This window comes from Gadus macrocephalus, chromosome 15, assembly GCF_031168955.1.
Source record: "Gadus macrocephalus chromosome 15, ASM3116895v1".
NCBI lineage: Eukaryota > Metazoa > Chordata > Actinopteri > Gadiformes > Gadidae > Gadus > Gadus macrocephalus.
In genome coordinates, this window is record NC_082396.1 from 12,962,906 (window position 1) to 12,982,172 (window position 19,267).

General features: G+C 46.5%; 1 protein-coding gene across 1 annotated transcript in view; it reads left to right on the top strand.

Moving 5' to 3' along the window:
- Positions 1-153: 153 nt before the first annotated feature.
- thada (THADA armadillo repeat containing) overlaps positions 154-19,267 on the top strand; it is a 68,411-nt gene continuing 49,297 nt past the window's right edge. The window contains exons 1-22 of the mRNA XM_060073798.1: positions 154-293; positions 747-827; positions 1,677-1,792; positions 2,402-2,532; positions 3,331-3,479; positions 3,568-3,600; positions 3,703-3,751; positions 4,023-4,216; positions 4,566-4,660; positions 4,841-5,064; positions 5,603-6,321; positions 6,420-6,574; positions 6,674-6,829; positions 6,983-7,090; positions 7,178-7,301; positions 7,580-7,725; positions 7,970-8,201; positions 10,171-10,306; positions 10,588-10,724; positions 10,948-11,085; positions 11,521-11,690; positions 18,598-18,707. Coding sequence (XP_059929781.1) covers positions 755-827; positions 1,677-1,792; positions 2,402-2,532; positions 3,331-3,479; positions 3,568-3,600; positions 3,703-3,751; positions 4,023-4,216; positions 4,566-4,660; positions 4,841-5,064; positions 5,603-6,321; positions 6,420-6,574; positions 6,674-6,829; positions 6,983-7,090; positions 7,178-7,301; positions 7,580-7,725; positions 7,970-8,201; positions 10,171-10,306; positions 10,588-10,724; positions 10,948-11,085; positions 11,521-11,690; positions 18,598-18,707 — 3,395 coding nt within the window. The 5' untranslated portion in view covers positions 154-293; positions 747-754. The remainder of the gene's footprint in view (positions 294-746; positions 828-1,676; positions 1,793-2,401; positions 2,533-3,330; positions 3,480-3,567; positions 3,601-3,702; positions 3,752-4,022; positions 4,217-4,565; positions 4,661-4,840; positions 5,065-5,602; positions 6,322-6,419; positions 6,575-6,673; positions 6,830-6,982; positions 7,091-7,177; positions 7,302-7,579; positions 7,726-7,969; positions 8,202-10,170; positions 10,307-10,587; positions 10,725-10,947; positions 11,086-11,520; positions 11,691-18,597; positions 18,708-19,267) is intronic.

The following is a 19,267-nucleotide window of genomic DNA, read 5'->3' on the forward strand; positions in this document are numbered from 1 at the left end:
GCGACCAATGGAAAGGTCTCTAGGACGGTCACGTGAATTGAAATGCCGATTTACTGCCGCGAGGACGCGACGTTGACTGAAATGTCGATTCCTCCAATTGGAGATCTGAGCGCTTTTTCTCCGCGGAAGTCCACCAATCCGTTGCTCTTTAGGGCGGGACCGGTAGTGGTTGCGGAACTGACGTACCGCACGTGTACCATGGCTCGAAGCTGAGCAAAAAGCAACAGAATGTGTACGCTCTGCATTTAATGTATGAATAAACCCTTGCCATTTGTTAGGTCACCCTAAACTTGGTGAGTGTCCGTTGAGCATAATGTGGTTTGACTTGTCCTGTCATGCTGTGTTTAGTTATTATGTAGCAACACAAGCTAACAACAGAAAAGAGTAACTAGAGACACTTTTCACGGAGGTGCCGTCGCAAGAAAAACACAGTTGTCGCTCATAAAAATAATGGGTCTTGTCTTTCTATGTACCAGGGCACAGGCACTGGAATACACTAGTGAAGGTTATAGTCTATTACCCATGCCCTGGCACATACAATTGTGTATTCCGTTACCGAAGTTACAGTAGACCTAAGAGACACGGAGGCATGCAGCATGTGTATATGTCTTTATGATTATGTGACACTGCAGTGGGTATAGTTTGTTATACAGATAGAACACAGGCATATTGGAATCAACAAATAGAAGGAAACATGCCGAGGTGCGTCAGATGAACTGTTATGTCCTGGCTTCCTCACTGCACAGGGGGAATAATGGTCACGAAGAAGAAGAAGACGGCCATAGAGGCGCTGGTTCTGGACAAGGATGCTGTTCAAAAGCTCAAAGGTCAGACCTCCTTAAAACATTCAATACAGGGCTGGACAATAAATCGGCCCACACCAGTCTTCCACAGACGTCTGCACATGTTTTCTGTGGACTCGCAAAGTGCACAGAGAGTTCATTCAGAAACAGTGGCCCACTTTGCTGAAGGTTTTCAGCAATCATATCAATCAGTTTGGCAAATCTGGCAGCATCTGCCTGAAGGAAGAATTTTCTATTGCTATCAACTACCTGAGCCTTCCTCACGTTTGTTCTTTTCCATGGCTCCCAGAAAACCTTGGAGTGAGATTGGAGGGATATTGGGGTGCTGGCGGCACACTTGTTTGGGGTTGCCACCACACGCTGAAGACATTAATTAATTTCTGTCCTTGAATTAAAGAAACTTCATAACTATTAACTGATAACTATTAACAGCCATTTCCCAGTGGCTCATCCTAACCCCAACCATAAAAACGTACTCAGAAATAAAACATTTATTGGCCATAAGAAGAGTCACCATTGACCACCTGGTCTGGGACTTTTTGACCCAGACCGGACATAAACCGGCCACGGTCACACAGGACAGTATTTGCTTTTCTGTTGGCTATCACTGCATGAAAATTCTGACAAGACTTCATTCATGCGTATTACGTATGTTCAAAACAAGACCATCGTACTAGAGTTTGTATAGTGGAACCCCTAACAGATATCCCAGACAGTCCGGTCAACCCAATGGCTAGACCAGCCCTGAGGCAGTACCATTAGCAGGTATTCATTCAGGTGCACAATTCTGTGAGGTCAGACTTCTATCTTTTGAAAAATAACATGTTTTTGTTGTTTATGTGTGTGTGTTTGTGTGTGTGTTGGGGAGTGTAGCTTCTCTGTGTTTAGATGGCCGTGTTAGTGATGAAGAGGTCCGGCAGATAGCTGTGACGCTCCAGGCCTTTCTAGAAATGACTGAGCCAGTTCAGCAGATCCAGCTAGTGAAAAAGGTAAGTAGTAGTTCCCTATCGTAGGATCTACCTTATCTCACTGATCAATGGGCTATAACTCCATCCTAAAGACCATATCATATGCATGGTGGTGTCTGTAAAATATTAGTAGCAGATGTAGCAAAGTCAAAGTCAAGTTTATTGCACATCCACTGTCATGCCCATATAAAAAAAACCCTCAGTTGAGGGTAGATGGTATAAACATGCATCTGCGCCTATAGTTACAGGCACTGATACAACTATCTGATAGCAACTATCTGATTACACTTATCAGTCAGTAGGTGCAATCAGTGGCACCACAGACAAACACGTCTAGAAAGTGGAGGGCACAAGTATGTATTTTTACAGTTTTACTGCAAAATACATATCATATACAAGAAAGACAATTCTCTGCCATAAGGTACAGCATCACCGTTTACTGGTTAACATCGGAAAATATCAAGGTAACTCTTCAAATCCCTTGGTCTTCACTAGGATATGCTGAACCTTTACATTTTGGTGAGTGAGCTTTTCAACTATGAAGTTGGAAAGCTTACCTTTACTGTGTGTGTGTGTGTGTGTGTGTGTGTGTGTGTGTGTGTGTGTGTGTGTGTGTGTGTGTGTTGACAGGCAGGAGCTCATCTGGAGGAGCTGAGAGAAGAGAAGGTTGATGTGTCCCTCATTCGGCCCAGCCTCCACACTCTGGCGCTTGTCTTTGTTTCCCTTCAGGCCAAAAACCCTCTCCGCAGAGTCTGCGCCAGGTACCCGCACACTTCCCTGTTTCCCATCTCAATGTCCTCCACACGGCAGTTTGGCCTCACCAATAAGTATATTGAATACAAAATACAAAACTTTAAGAAAGGTTTGAGTAACTTTGAAAGAACACCAGAATGTCATGTGTGTACCATCTCCTTCTATTCAAATGTATACATTGCATTTACTGATTTGTAACGCTGCCGTATCGTTAGTGTTTCCTAAGATAATGTACTGTTCGTTTTTATACCTGTGTTGTAATTGTTATGTTGTTGACCTGCACGGTGACTGTATTGCCGATTTCATATAGCAGCTTTGCTAACTCGACGCATTAGCATTTAAGTGTGAACTAAATAAATTATTTGCATAATAATAGCACAGTTTTTTGCCATCTTTTTTGGATCAGGACCTTCCAAGGAGTATTTGTACACTTTTTTTGGTCATTTGCATTAAGCACTACTTTTTCAAGAATTTTCCAAGGTCGAAAACGTTTATGATTCAGAGAAATCTATCCAGACAGACCTTATGTGTCCTTGAGCTAAAAATGTTCAGCATGTCAAATACCAACTTTCGGAAAAGTTTGGCAAACGGGGCGGGGGGGCGTGGTCGTTTAGTGTTGATCGTGAATTATAGTGCCCCCTGTGGTCACAGCGCCATCGCGCACACTAATAAAGAGAGATACAAAATAACAATAGTCATTATATGACTCTGAGTAACAATAGGCAGGCATGCTTAGCAACCACAGTAATAAATAAATGAGCCCAGGGAACCCCCACTGACTCCCCCTTGGTCCTCCCTCCCTCCAGTGCCCTGAACTCTGTGGCATCGTGGCTGCAGGAGGCGACCGTGGATTGTCTCTCTGCCTGCTTGTCTGAGTGCCTTCTCACCCCGGATTCAGACCGGCACCCTCACATCACGGACACAATTGCTGCCTGCCTGGACGGGTTTCCTCTTGGTCAGTGTGTCTGTCAGACGATTTTAGTTGTAGCAGACTGACAGCCACAGGCAGTTTATATATGTTTTCTCTTTTCTTGTGTTCCCAGGCGAGAGATGCATACAGAGACTGCTGCCTGAAGGTCAGTATTTCAATGTCAAGTTCATTTCAGGTTTGTATAGCATTCAAACTCGAGAGAGATCGCCTCCAACTGATTTGTCTTCTCATTCTCCCTTTTGTGCAGTTTTGCATTTTCTTGAGAAGGCTTTGAGTGGATTCATCCAACAGAACAGGTACGGAGATCATCGTTTTATCTTGGACGTCATCATCAAAATACGTCTACATTAAAACACCTAAAATATCTTTAAGTGTTTAAATTTGTTGAACTAGTCATGCGTCATGAGTTGATTAGTTACACAATTTGTGAGTTAGAATAGTTAGTCAATAATATTATCAAGACATAGAATAGCAAGACACTATACATCTATTCAGCATGTATAGAATAATGAAAGAATGAATGATTTGGCCATGATCTGTTATATCTTTTTCTACCTGTCTACCCAGTGGACTAATAGGCCGTCACATTGCTCAGGCACAGCTGATGCATTTGTGCCTGACTGCAGTGAAGACCTCCATGCTGGTGCTGCAGAGGTCTCAGGATGCCACCAGTGCAGCCCTACAGGCGGTGGAGGGTTCCTGCAGCCTACAGAGCTCTCTGGGCTCCCTGTTGGACCGCTATGTCGACATCCTTACCAACGGTAAGGGGGCCTCAGGAAAATAAACACAAATTGACGTTCTTGACCCTATGTATTAAAGCGGCTGTAGGTAAATTGATTTATTTTAATAATGTTTCTGCACTACTATGCTTATATTGAAAGCAACATTTGGCTCACGGAAAAAAGAGCTGCTATTGCTCTGGTCTTTGTTTGTCTGATGGACTTGAACCGATTAACCTAATACTTTATTAGCTATAGACACCAACACTGATTCATGCAGATGGCCTACATTGATCAAATAAATACTTTCCTGCCAGAAAAGATTGTTTTTATTATATTTCTTTCCTTCTTCCCACCCCCCGGTCCTCTATCCTGTGATGTCATTCTGCAGAGGAGTTTATCCAGACGGTTCAGAGCACAGCAGGCATGGCGTCTGTCCTCCTGCTGAGGTCTGCCATGGGCCCTGGAGAAGATTTGGCCACTGTGGTGAGAAAGGCCTTTAACTCATTTCCTCTGTGACTATTTTATTATACAGGATCAATCAGGGATTTTACATAAGGTTACCACTTAAACCTCACAGAATAAAGTGCATTACACCATCTAATTGTATCCGTTATAAATTCGCCCCTGTTGTGTGTGTGTGTGTGTGTGTGTGTGTGTCTCCAGGTGTGCATGTTGCTCCGTGGCTCAGGCAAGGGTACAGACGCTGCCCCCTGCTGGCTGAGGCCATGCCTTGCAGGGCTGTCTGCAGAGGGCCGCCCCCTTGGCATCTCCCTCTACCTGTGCCATGGGGCCCTGGCCATGTTGAACTGGAAGCGGGCGACCCTGGGCCCCCGCTGGGAGGAGCTTCTCCTGCTGGTCCCTCACACCCTGCTGCTGCTGGACACCAGGTATGCTGCCTCCTCCTGTCACTGCGGGCTCAGGCAGAGCTCTGCCTGAGCCTGCAGTGGTAAAAGCAAAGAGTTTTGAAAAGTGTCACGTATCCAGCTTAACCGGGTTTCAGTTAGGCCATGTATATTTGTATCCATTCCATACCCCGTATAACTGCAAAAAAACTACATTGAAAAAGGTCAATATTTTTTATTGTTTTCTTTTGCGTTCAATGCGTGTGGATGCATTTTAATAGCGGTTTCCGAGAGGGTAAACCTTCAAGGCATAGCTACACGAATGTTAAGCTGACAGGATGCAGCTATGAGTTAAATCAGGGCTTGTTGTGACCTTCGTAACTAATGGTTAGGCGACTATTAAGGGATAGCCCTAATGAAAATGATTAATTAATTCATATTTAAAAAATATGTAGATGGGTGGAAACACTATTGATATTTATTCAATGTATGATATTGAAAGACAAAACATCATGCATATTTATTCATGATGTCCGTGCCTGTATGTGGTTGCCATCCCTCTTTCTGCTCTCTCCTTGTCAAGCATTAAGGAGTCCAGTACAGCCATGCTGGTGGCCCGAGTCCTAACCCTCTGGAGCAGCGCTGCCCTGGACTGTCTGCAGGTGGAGCGGCCTTCCCCCTCCCCGACCCTCTACCAGTCCCTCCAGGGGGGCTCAGCCCTCCACGAAGCCCTCCTCGAGCGTGTCTACTCCCACTGGGAGCACCCGCTGGACGGCGTCCGCCACCAGAGCCGTGCACTGTTCAAGGACCTCATCGTCGCCCACCGGCACGCCAGCGCCCTGGACCCGGCCCAACCGGACCCCTACATCACCACGCTGACCCACGGCCTCCTGGGGCTGGAGTGGCACATGAGGGGGAAGTACGGCTCCCTGGGCTGCCTGGTGGAGCTCCTCGGGGCCCGCCACCTGCTGGCCATGCAGCCCCAGCTTCCCTCGCAGCTCCTGGGGCTGATGGGAGACCAGAACATGGCTCCCTACGCCAGCGACCTCCTGGAGAGGCTGTTTGTCAGCCACAAAGGCCAGCTGGCGGAGGAAGAGGAGGCGGGCGGTGGGGGTCCAGGGGGCTGGATGGAGCTCTGGCACCAGACCTGGGTGACCCCCCTGCTGCAGGTGCTGTGCCGTGCCAGGCTGGACCAGACCACCTACATCCTGGACTACTTCCTGCCCAAGCTGCTGCGGTGCAGTCCCTCCAGTCTTACCCACATGGTGCAAGCCCTGCAGAGCATGGGGCCCCGCGGCGCTGGTAGGCACGCGCTCTTCTCACACACACTTCCTTTTCTCAGAGCAGTGCATGTATTGCAGCAGTAGTACAGTTGAGCGTCATGTGTTTAATGTCCTCAGGTCCTCCGGGCAGCAGGGGCGCTGTGGGGGCCCTGATGACCTGCTTGCGGGCAGCAAGGGCCCAGGGCGTGGCCCCATCATTGGAAGAGGGTCTATTCGGGGGACTGGTACCACTCTCCTTGCTGCGGCAAGCCCTGGTACACAAACACGACCAGGTACGTTTGTGTGACTGAGAACCATTTGCATTACCATCAATATTTGACCCCTGTGTGTTTGTTTGTAACCATGGCCTGACCTCCGTCTGACTGTCCAAGGTGAGGATGGATGCTCTGGGCCTGCTCTGTGAGACCCATCGTAGAACAGAGGGGGTGAGTCCACAGGAGATGGAGCTGTTACGTCACTTCCTCCCCCCGAACGTCAACTGCCAACCACCGGGGGTCCGACAACTGACCGTGAGCCTGCTCAAAAGGGTAAGTTAAAAAATATATATACCACAACCATGGGTCAATTTTAAATTCTTGAAATGATATGACATGCTATGGATGTCATATTCAGTGAAGTTCACATATAATTCCAACGTGGAAAGTCCCTTCAAATATCACTCCCCTTCATCCGTCACACAGTTGCTGTGTAGGGTGAAGGACAGCAGTACGTTGCTTCAGAAGAGAATGAGCCAGGAGAGAAACCAGGAGCAGAGAGACAGAGACACGCTCACACTGGCGACCTACAAGGTATTCTGTGTTTCTCAAACTCATGAGCTCCAAAGTGAACGGGCATCACACGGTCCCTGACGGTTGTGTGTGGTTGTGTGGCCCCAGGAGTTCCTCTGCTGGATGTGTGAGACCCTGCTGGAGGTGCTGGTTTCAGGAGCGTCCTTCCCCTCCTGCCTGACTGCGCTCCATCTGCTGGTCCTGCTCGGCCAGCTGTTCTCCTTCAGCACCGGTACGCTTCTCGCCACCTCTTTCTTCCTCCCTATGTTCCGTTCAAATGTGTATTACTTGATATTTTACATATTGGTTAGTTGAAACAGAACCATGATCTATTTTTTGGAGACGATACATATAATGATACATCTTAGCCTATGAAACGTGAGTGATGTATTTTCCCTTGCCTGACAAGCAGTAAATATGATATTTTGTGTGATTTGAAAAAGTATTTGAACCATATACATTGTTCTTGTGCCTTTCATTTTATTATTTATCCCTCCCTCTCTCACTAAGAACCTGATGTCTTCGCCATTGGCAGCAAAGTAACTTTTGCTCATGCTCAAAATGTGCTCTACTGTGTGGCCAGCAATTTCCTGGAGGTCAAACAGCTTGCTTCTGTGTTGCTACGGCAACTCCCGCCATCAACCGTGGGACTGCAGGTCAGCCTACACTAGTAATATTTACTTGTCCATATTGATTTAAAAAATGTAGGTATTGTTTTGAAAAAAATATCATATAGTCAACATAAATTTTCTTTGTTTTAGATTAGCTTCACCGATGCAACTTTTCTCTGCAAAGACCCATTTGTGAGACCTGGTATCGTTAGCCTGCATCCCTTCTTTGGATGCACATCATTTATTTTAGACTAACATGTTAACACACAAGGTAAACTCTTGATTCTAGGACCCGGAGAGGCTGAGTCATGTGCTCTGCGCTGCCCTGGAGCTCAGCACCAGCACCAAGCCCTACGACAGCGTCACCGCGGCCCACCTCCTAGACCTTCTGGTGCACCAGCCCACCCTGCCGGCGGCCTTGCTGGCCTATGCCCAGGCACAGGGCCTCCCCTTCCAGCTGCCCCTGCAACCTGCATCCCAGGCTTCTGAGGCCCTCATGCTGGAGCACAACAGCCTCGCCGGTAGGATTCTCTACTTTATATCTGAATTGCAACATTTTACATGGTTTGGACCCTCCTCCACTATGTGACTTTGTGTTAACTAGCTTAGTAAATTATATTAGTTCCTCAATAGGTTCTAATGTGACTATACCCTTTATATATACCATTTCACACACTTTATTTAGGCTTGTCAGCTGGTTCTCTGAAGGCCACGAACCAGTGGAACCCCCTGCCTGAGGCTGTGAGGAGGTGCAGCTCTGTCAGCTCTTCCAAAACCAATTTCTAAAGTGTGTTAAAAGCAGCCCAGCCAGTGTGTGAAATACCCCTCAATATTCGGGGGTTCCCATTCCCCGATTGTTGCGCAATTCCGATATAAAATGTCTTAATATGCAGTAGGCCTATAACATTACAATATTTCATGGAATGCCAGCAAACAGTGTATAGCCTACATGACAACACACACCCGCACAAGACAATTTTTGATAATCCAATATGCTATAGTAGCCTATTCGTAAAGCAACACTTTATCCAATGCAGCCTCCTATGTCATTACTGACATAGAGGGCTGCATTGGCTAAAGTTATTTGCATGCCCGTTTTTTTATAACAAGGAGAGGCAAATTTGCGCATTACAATGAAAACACGACAGTAATTGGCACCAATCTGGCGTACTTAGAAGAGCAGTCAACAACTCCATAAATGCCAGGTACAGCCTATCGGAGACTGGCACACAATAGGTGCACTTGCAAATGAGAGCCTGCAGTATGAACGATCGTGTGACATTGTTTAACCATCCATCTACAGCAATTACGATCAGACAGATACATCATTGAACACATACACAAAGCACATTTGTCCAACCAGGGCGGATGATGACAACATTTTACACAACAAGCCAAACATCATTACGGCAGGTGCGCTCTCTCTCTCTCTCGCTCTCGCACGCACGTAAACAATCACTCCAACTTATCCAGCTCCAAGGCTAGGCTGCTTCACTAAGACCACAACCAACCACAATGCCTTCATAACCATGCAGTATGCCGAAGCCGAAAGGACATGCACCCACACAGTCGCACACACTCATCTTATGCACAACAATCAGTTCTCATCACAATTCAATCACTGCAACGATTTAAAAAATAGCCTCCTACCTTAAGTTTGAATAGACCCAAAGTGTGTGAGTGATACACTCTGGTTTAGCTTTCGCTTGCTAGCTGTTTTTTAGTATGACTTGTCAACATTACGTCTTTCCTCTGTTTGGCGAACATGGCTAATTTGCATACGCACACAGGACTGGCTGGCTCCGCTAGGCAAATAATAACATATTTGTTAATATATTTTTGAATACTGGACATGTTGAGCTTAAACATATTTAAGTGACTATTAGTGTCAATGAAATATTAATTTTTAATCATTTTTAAATAATATTTCTTTGGACAAAAATTGAGAACCCCCTCAAATTTTGCTTTTGAGGCTTTCAAGGAGTCTCATGGGTAAATCTGAGAAGTCGAGCCCCCCTGGAACCCCCCATATTTCGCACACTGCTCAGCCCTCTACTCACTGATCTTGAATGGGATTTTTTTATGACTTGCCTTAAGCCAACATACATAAATTTGTGATCGGCTATTTGTAATATTATGTCTTTATCCTGCACTGTTTGATATTTTGCTTTCACTGTTTTGTCACTAGATGCGAATTGGATAGATGCTATACTCTTTTATGGTGTATCGAATGGTGACATTTATGTTTCAAACCAAATGTGGCCCAACACCAACACCATATTTGTAATCCTATGATGTCCATAAATATACCAAGTTTATATATTATAGACATTGAATTATGTCCCACAGACATGCTCTTCACAAGCATAGCCAGGGCTACATATCTTTACGTAGCGTATGCGTGTGAGTTTTGTGTGACTTCATGTATTTTATTAAAGCCATGTATGACTAGTGGATCTGAGCATTGTCCACATGTCTGTGTCTCTGCAGTGGTGCTGCTGCTGCTGCAGCGGCTGCAGCAGGAGGTGGTGTCGGCGGAGTCGTCCCTCCTGCAGGCCGCGGCCTCCCGCCCCCTCTACGGCCGGGCCCACTGCATCACCGCTGTGCTGCAGCGCCTCCCCCTGGGGTGAGGGTCACACGCACCCATGCAGGGAGCTCTTCCCTCGCACCGGCACCCTACTGTCTGAATAATCTTTAATAATCCCATTCTTACTTACCGTACTTTGTGTTTGTGTATTTAATAAATAAACCTACGTTTTTTTGGGGGCTGTTAATTTCACTCTCTACGACCCTCAAATCTTACCTCCAGCCCCTTTTTAAATTTGCTTGGGTTGAATGTTTCTGTTTGTGATCTGTTGGTTCTGTGTGTGTGTTTGTGTGTGTGTGTGCGTGTGTGTGTGCGTCCAGGAGTCTCACCCTGACGGAGCAGTGGAGGAGTGTGGTGTCGAAGTTGATCGCTGTTTGCTACAGGATGTCTGATATCGTGTCCCCGGTCGTCCAGAGCTCGTCACCCGAGGGACTCATCCCCATGGATACGGACTCAGGTGGCTCTAGCAGACCAGACGCCTTTAAAGGCTAATGCTTTCAGAATATCTAGCTCCATATTGATGATATCTATGCAATTCTTCTATCATCAGTGATGCCGTTGGTTGTTAAAAGATAAACTGTCCAATGTGGCAAAGAAGTACAGCTTCTTCCCACTTGCCATCCCCTATTAGGATGTTCTTTTACATTTGAAAGGGTAATTAAAGTTTTGTGTGTCCGCAGATGCATCAGCAGGGCTCCAACGTATCCTTCAAGAGATCCAGCCCAGGGACACCAACGATTTCTTCACCAGCGCCAGAGAGCTGGAACCACAGGCCGGGGACGACCCAGACCAGCACGACAAAACAAAGGAGACCAAAGGTCCGCCCAAGATCACCACGCCTCTCTGACCTTCTCCTCTATACAGACTCGGCCTCATGCTTTTTTCATACGAGCTAATTGTAAAACATTGAGTTTTTTAAAATATGGATTTATCGCTATAAGACAGAGAAGTACTCTGTTTTACAACACATTAAGTGATCATACATAGCAGCTTGAATAACCATGGCATACCCTGTGCACTGTTATTTATCTGACCAAACACATGTTGAGGATAAATGAATCAATTAGTGTAAAGCAGTACAGTACCCATAATGTCCTGATGAGGTCAGCCTTTGAGTGAGGCTGTTTACGGAAAGGAGTAATGCATTGTAATGCATGGAAAAATCCTCTCGGTTTAACACACTGCACTTTAACAAGGTACCACATGGTTGAGAACACATCAATACAGTGTGAGTGTATGTGTGTGTGTCCCAGGTGTGTGTGACGGCGGTGAGGGATACCGGGTGACAGCCCAGATGGTCCTGGTGTGTTGCTGGCGCAGCATGAAGGAGGTGGCCATGATGCTGGGAGAGCTGTGCCAGAGCCTACCCTTGCAATACAACCATGTGGATGAGGCACACACCGGATTGGTCACTGAGGAGCAGGTCGGACACTCATGCCAACACCTGCAGTTCAACACGACTCGTATGCCCCATAGACCATAGACCATACCCCAAATTCTGTTCCGACACTCTCTCTGGTGAGACGTCTTATTTACTCATATTCTCCAAAAAGGAAACTGCACAGTGTGCTTCTTTCCCTGCATGACTTGGAGCAGGGTGAGAGCACTGCTTTAGAATAGCATTTTTATCAACTGATCATTTAATTTTTTTATTTTAATAACACAAAAACTACAATATAACGTCAGATTACTGCATGGACTTCAGTGGCTTTCGGATCCACCCCTCAGTCCTTGTACGACTCAGTTACGGCAGAGCTGTAATGTAGTCTAAAAGTTGCAAAAGACACACAGCTTCTTTAGTATGAGAGTAAGTCCTACTTCCAATCATGCCGTGTTGGGCACTTCCCATTTAGACATTGGCTACCATTTCCTCAACTGAAGCTTCGACTTGATCGTGGCACCTCAGGACAGTACATCCCCTTGCAGCGATTGCTTTAGTGCTGACCCCCATGTTCTGCTCTGCTCTTTGCACTTTCAACACAGGCTTTGGTATTGTCTGCGTGTGTGTGTGTTCGTGTGGTTTGGATTGGATTATTTAGCTGGTTGGGCAAAATACAGAATTTTACCTCAAAGTCTAGGAAGGGCCAGTGGTACCAAACATATGACAATTGATGATGTCCTTATCAAATGTAAAGTGCCAACATCATCAAACATTTACAATAACTTTTGGGATTTCATTTGACCCTGTTTCTTTGGGGTTAACAGTACCAAGATAAACTATTATAAAGCCATACAAAATTTGAATAACAGTCATCTTGAAGTTGATACATTTTGAAATCGTTGACTGTACAAATGAACCAATTGGACACAAATGCTTTGGCACTAGCATATATAGCCAAAAAGGCTTGTTTTTTTGGCACTGGCATTGTTTTGGCATCGTTGTCCCCGAATAAAGGTCTTGTACACAAAGACCACATTCATATTAGCCATTGAAATGTGTCCCAGGTGAGCAGAGCCATAAATACAGGGGTGAACTTCTTGTTGTTCACCAGAGCCACACTCAGAGGTGGTGGATATGAGACCATATCCCCACCGTAGTGTGAACACATTTGTGTCCCTGCATGACGCATTTGTCACCTACATGATCATGCCTACATCGTCAAGGAAACCACTGTTCAACCCGGCTTAACCGATTCAACATTGGTTACCTTTATTTGCTTATTGCGCAAGTTGACTCCTTCCTCGTTTTTTGTAATAAGGGGAGGAACGCTTGCACAACATTGCTGGATCGCTGTCCATTGCGTGGAGCTAGCCAGTTTGCATCCTGGGCGCCATGATGTTTGCCGGCCTTGTTCCTGCTTTGTAAACATTGCGTGTGTTGACTGACTTTAAATGGCAATGAGTAATAAAATTGGTCACTGGAGAGCCTAAATGGCCTGGCAATGGCAAAGCTCTGCACGGCTGCACTTGTTCCCAGCCCAATAGACACATCTGAAAGCAAAATCCAGGTCTGAAAAACACATGCTCCGCTCAGCTGTAGACGGATGTTTATGTCCCACACACTCTCGTATAAGGCTTCACTACAAGGTGAGGACCTGCGTGTGTAAACAGCTGACGTCTTTCGAGCCTGAAGACGGAGGGTGTCGGACGGCCCGCTGGGATCCTCCTCGTTTAGCATCCGTCCTCGTTAGCAGCGCACCATCATTTGAAGCCGCTCCCGCTGGGGTTTTAACTAGACGCAGTGTCCCTCCTCCCTGCCCACTGCATTCTTTCCAAATCACTTCCACCACGAGCCGGAAAACACACACACACACACACACACACATACACACAGATTGACAAAAAAACAGGAATAGTTGTCTGAGTGCTTCAGCATGTTAGTCCATAATAACAAGGGGAACCAGACATAAGCGGTAAGTGACTGTGTAGGGGGTATGTTGTGTTTGTATGTTTTTATGCTGTTCTACTAAATATCTACACTCAAACGTGTCTACCGTGGAAGTAAGGTGTGTGTGTGCTGTTTCGTCAACAATGCTGCACGAAAATGACCAATGTCCTTCACAACTTAGTACAAAAAACGTTAATGATAGGCTTTGTGTTAAGTCGTTACAAATAACTATTGTCCTGCCTCAAACCGTACCCAATTGCCCAATACAGCTAGACCAAGCAGCGCTTCCGTAGAGCCATACCAGAACCCTGACCTCAGGTATGGTTCAATTAACCCTACTGACCTTTATTGAACATTATACATTATGTTGACCATGACCAAACTAATACAGTAATCTAAATATGTATCACATTTAACTTTACATTTCCTACTGTAATGCAAAAACAAATTCTAACAGATTCAAAGTCATGTTTTTGAATGAGTCGTCGTTCTGGTCTTTCAAGGCCAATTTCCACCGGAACCGGCATGGAAGCGCCACGGCAGTAAAACGGTCGCTGAAAATAATAGAAAACATTATGGTCAATGTAGGCTATTCCACTGGATACGGTCGCGGCACCGGCACCGTCCCCAAGCCACACACGATTCGTGCCTCTTCTATTTTTGAAACTTGCCGGTTCGCAGCCGTGTCTCAGAACACTTCTACAGCCGATCAGTTTGCATTTGCTCAGGAATATTCATGAGCTCACATCGACCCCTATGCAATTCACAGGGTATTGTAATCGTATACAGTCTATCTATGGTATCAATAGCTAATCAGTGGCAAAGAAGAAATGAAAGTCTGCATTGATGCCTCGTCTATTCAATTCATATGGGCCTATAATTATAATTATGCACGTGACGTCTTGAGCCATCAGACGGAACTTATCTGTACCTAGGCTGGGTAGCCCTGCCCATTCTGCCGGCGATTTTAGTTTGCCCTGCAGAAGAGTCTCGAGAAGAGCAATACATTTCTTTCTGCTTCCGATACGTTTTTGCGGGAGTCAATCACCCAGCTGGCTTTTCACCCTCGAGCGCTATTGGCTGGTTTAACACAATGACGAAAGGGAAGCGACGGCAAGCAGTCAATTGCGTACAGAGTAATTTGAACTCGGCCCATTGATCACGCCTCTTGTGCTAAAGTAAATGACAACAGCTTCTCCAGACCAACATGCAATCGACGATTGAGCTTCGTCTGGCAGTAGCCAGGCTAATCCGTGCCGCTTCCAGTGGGGATTGCAGTACGGAAAACAGCCCCTTGGCTGCCGTGCAGCTTCCATGCCAGTTCTGGTGGAAATTGGCCTTCACAATGGAGAGAATCCAAAGAATCCATTTGAAGTGCAAAGCACTGTGTTGATGGCAAAACTCAAGATTCTTCAACCGGCTGGCCTTTCAGTTAACTCTGGCCTGTCAAGACAATATGGCGGCGACATTCTGACATGTGACTTGAGCTAAAAATTGTGAATGTTTTCTGGCGTGAGTCAACATGGGTAAAGTTATTCCTAAATTGTATGTTGTAATCTCAGCCTTGTAAACAACATTCACAACAGTTGACGCATGTGCAGTTCTAAATCAGTAATATCATTAATTCATTCAGCATGACTTTGGACTTTGAAATCCTTCCAATCTGCAGTATTGCCCTGAAACCACACACGTTCAGTAATAAAGGCATGGTCTTGTAGTCTAGGTATAACATGATGTTCCCACGACTGGCCAGAAATCATCATGCCTTGGCCCCCGCTTAATGACACCAGAGAGCGCAGCAACGCGAGGAGAGCCTGTCATTGATGGTAACCAGCATTAGGCTTCTTGAGGGGACCAATGACTCATGAACCTACAGCACTAGGGGTCAACCTATATGTGTTTTTCTGGGCTGATGCTGATACCTATTATTATTAATCAAGGAGACCGATAACCGATATTTGGAACCAATGTACTGTACACTATTATTAATAACACAAACTCAAAAGCATTTATTAAATTGAGTAACAGAAAATAGGAACATTATCTTCAAACAAAAAGATTATGGAGTTCTCAGCTCTATTTGTTATAAAGTAAACTGAACATTTTTATAAATAAATAAACAAAATAGCTCCCTGAAGTTTAAATTATTTAAATGCTATATATTATCACGTAATGTCATTCACTGGGGGGTCACACACGTGTTTGTGTGTGTGGGTGTGGGTGTGTGTGTGGTCAGAGAGAAGCGGCTGCAGCTCCAGTCAGCTGCTCCAAGTGGAGAAGTGTGTGGTTTGCTTTCGTCTTGATCATTATGTACTCCCATCATTTGTGCACGGATGGGGGTTGTCTAATATCCAGTTTCTGGAAAATAGCTCTGGCCTGGGTTTAAGGAGACCAAAGTCAATTTGCCCCACCACAGTGATGACACACACACACACACACACGCGCGAGAGAGTGTCTTTCCACAGCGCTTTCCTTTTGCCTTCACACAATCCTTTGCAAATGTCCTGTGTTGGAGCTAGTTGTCACGGCAACGCCACAGATGTTTCCAGCCACTGGGTGGTGCCCATGGCAACTTTGCCATTGTTGACATAAGTGATGGTGTTTAATTTTATATTCTTCACTTGTGAGTGACCCTTGGCCTGAACGCAGCGGGGACAGGGCAGTGTCATGACATCTTGAAAACGCTCCTACTCTTGCTGCTCTCTTAGTTGTAAAATAGCCTCTCGCATGCACACACACTGCTCACGAACCCAAACACACACACTGTCAAGTGGTTGCCTCATGGAAAAAGAATCACAGATTAACTATGTAAACTGTGTTTGTCAACCAAAGAAGGAACTCGATAGACATGAGTACGTCAGAACCTAAAAGACTGAGTGCACGGCACACCTTTAGATCCTCCCAGGACCGTCTCCTGATGTCCTGTCGCGCCCTTCCTTGCCTTTGGACAGTAAAGCATTTAAGATGGCCGATATGTTTTTGATTCGTTCCTCTGTCGGGGAATGACACACAACTGGACCAAGATGAGGGCGTTGGCGGGGCCCAAGTATGGTTCAAAGTTTCCCTTGACAATAGTATCATCCCGTCTCTGCCCAAAACGCATGTTGTGCAGAGTGGGATGGTTTTAAAAAGTTAAGGTTTACAAACCTCCCCATACCAAGATGTTCTGACACACACACGCACACGCGCGTGTGTATTGCCATACATTCCGGATAGTAAGAAGATAATTACATTGATTCACCTTTTTTCTTTGGCTGTCTCCCGAGCCGGTCACGTAATTGTTGTGGGGATCTCAATACAGCCAGACTCTCTCTCTCTCTCTCTCTCTCTCTCTCCCTCTCCCTCTCCCTCTCCCTCTCTCTCTCTCTCTCTCTCTCTCTCTCTCTCTCTCAGCTCTTCTTGGAAACGGCTGCGCTACAAACAGGAAGTTGATTTCTAAATAGAGTGCACCGCCCTTAGATACACACTCTGCCCGGCTCTGCAGAGGAAGCCCTGCTTAACTCCTTAAAACAAACTTTAAAATAATTCCTGCCGGGTCCAGGGCCGATTCAGCCCGCCACAGTGGGGTGGTTTTGGTCCGAGCGAGCCTGCATGCCTCTCACAGCGGCCGGCCGCTCCCGTTATAACCCCGAGGCGCCCGCCGCCGCCGCTGCGCTCGGTGAGGTCACGCTGGGCCCTGGCAGTCTGTTCCGGCCCTGCTGACGCGACCAGTCATGGGGGCCAATTTGGTGCTGCGGTCCCCCTCAGGTCCTCCTCACTCCTCCATCCTCCCATCCAGTTTGAGCCACTTCTTTTACGACCGTGGGGTTAGCGAGCAGCGGTTGAGGTCGAGTCCTGTGACTTTTTTTTTTTCTTGCCTGCGCTTTTTGCCTCGTTCGATGGAAGTGTTTAGGGGGGGGGGGGGTGTCGTTTCAGCCCGGGGCGAAGCTGTTTGTGTCGTGCGTCACATGAGCAGTTGGCAGCAGAGAGACGGGCAGGGGGGGCCGGCGGGGGTGGTAATGGTATGCGAGAGGGGATGATGTAACCCTCCTCGTATCGTGGTTCTGAATCCGTGCCAAGAGTAGACCATGTGTCTCGCCCCCGGATCCAGAAGGTGTATCTTTCTCCATCCCCCCCATCCCCTCCCTCATACATAAACACAGACTGGAGGAGAGAAGGGGTTGGGTCCCCCTCCCCGTGCCCTCCGTGCCACCCGTGACCGTCTGGGCCCCCGCCGTGCCTGCTGGCGGTGGTGGCCCACAGGGCCCTCTAATGACAGGGCAGCAGAGTGGCGCTTCCGCCTCGCCCAGCGGCTCACCTGCACTACATCCACTGGCTTTGCTCACTGTGTGTTTGTAGCTAGAATAATGTTACTAACACTATTACTAACCCCATGGTTTTAGCCACAGTGGTCATTATGGGATGCCTTGGCCCGCCTCTCTGAGCACCCTTGCTTACCAACATGCGGCTCTCACGGTCGACATGACCGGTCCCTCGTTGGAGATACCCAGAATAGGAGCACAAGGTTGCCCTTTAGCCTGCATTCAGCTCATCGGCAGAGGTTCACATGCATTCTGGGTAAAAAAAAACCATCCCCAAGTAGCATCAGAACATGCAAGCAATGGGTGGTTAGCTTTAACTATAGGTCAGCTTCAACGGTGAGTGGTTAGTTTTAACAAGCAGCTGCTAGAATAGGAGTGTATTTGGTTACTCTCAGAGGTGTAAGAATGCCAATAAAAGTAACCTTATTTGACCAAACTGTGAAATTCATTCAGTTGGCAATAATCAACTGAATGAATTTAGGTTCTTTACAAAAGTAAAGAACCTAAAGACCAGTGGGGTTTCATTTCCTGTATTTTTAAGTACAGGAAATAGTATGGATACTACTGTAATATCGTTCTATATTAATGTTGATAGCATTATACTAGTCAAATTGTAATCCCGGGCTACAGGTTTGACACTGCCCCACCCTGACATGATGTTATGATGGAGTAGCTAACCCGTGGCTGTGTCTGTCTCCCAGGTGGAGGGTGTGGGCCTCTACTTCCGCCAGCAGCTCCTGCAGTCGCGGCACCGCGGGGCCTTTGAGCTGGCCTACGTGGGCTTTGTTCGCCTCACAGAGATGCTCTGCAGGTGGGTGGGGATTCCTTTACCTCGGGCCTTTTGTGTAGTTGGACCTTTCTAGCTTTTGTATCATCATTGTTTCACTGCCTTTTCCGAGTGTTGGGAATGACGACGGCGAATGGGTCTTATCTTTTCTCCTCAAAGTCCAGTTGAGTAAAACACACTTTCTATTTGGTTTGTAAACAAAAAACATGAGATCAGAGCTATTTAAAAACTAGAGCCTTCGAGGTTAACCCGGCTTCGCTATTAAATCCCTGGGAGAATATTTACAGGGAGGAAAAACAACAACAGGCTTTTGCTTTGTAGTACCTCATGGCATTTCTTTCCTCAATGGAGGCCTGTGGGAATAAATACATGGTCTGCCCCGGATGAACCGCCAAATGCCAAGGCATCGCTGTGGACTCGGGCCGGCCCCGGGGAACGCAGCGCACTTTAAACACATCTATTGTTTGGTCGGGTACAAAATAAGTCTCTCCATGAATGTTTAGGGTGTTGAGTAATGAGGGCAACATTCTGGTGGCTTTGCATGTGAGCAATAGGCGTGTGTGTGTTCCGCTCTGAGTTTGTTT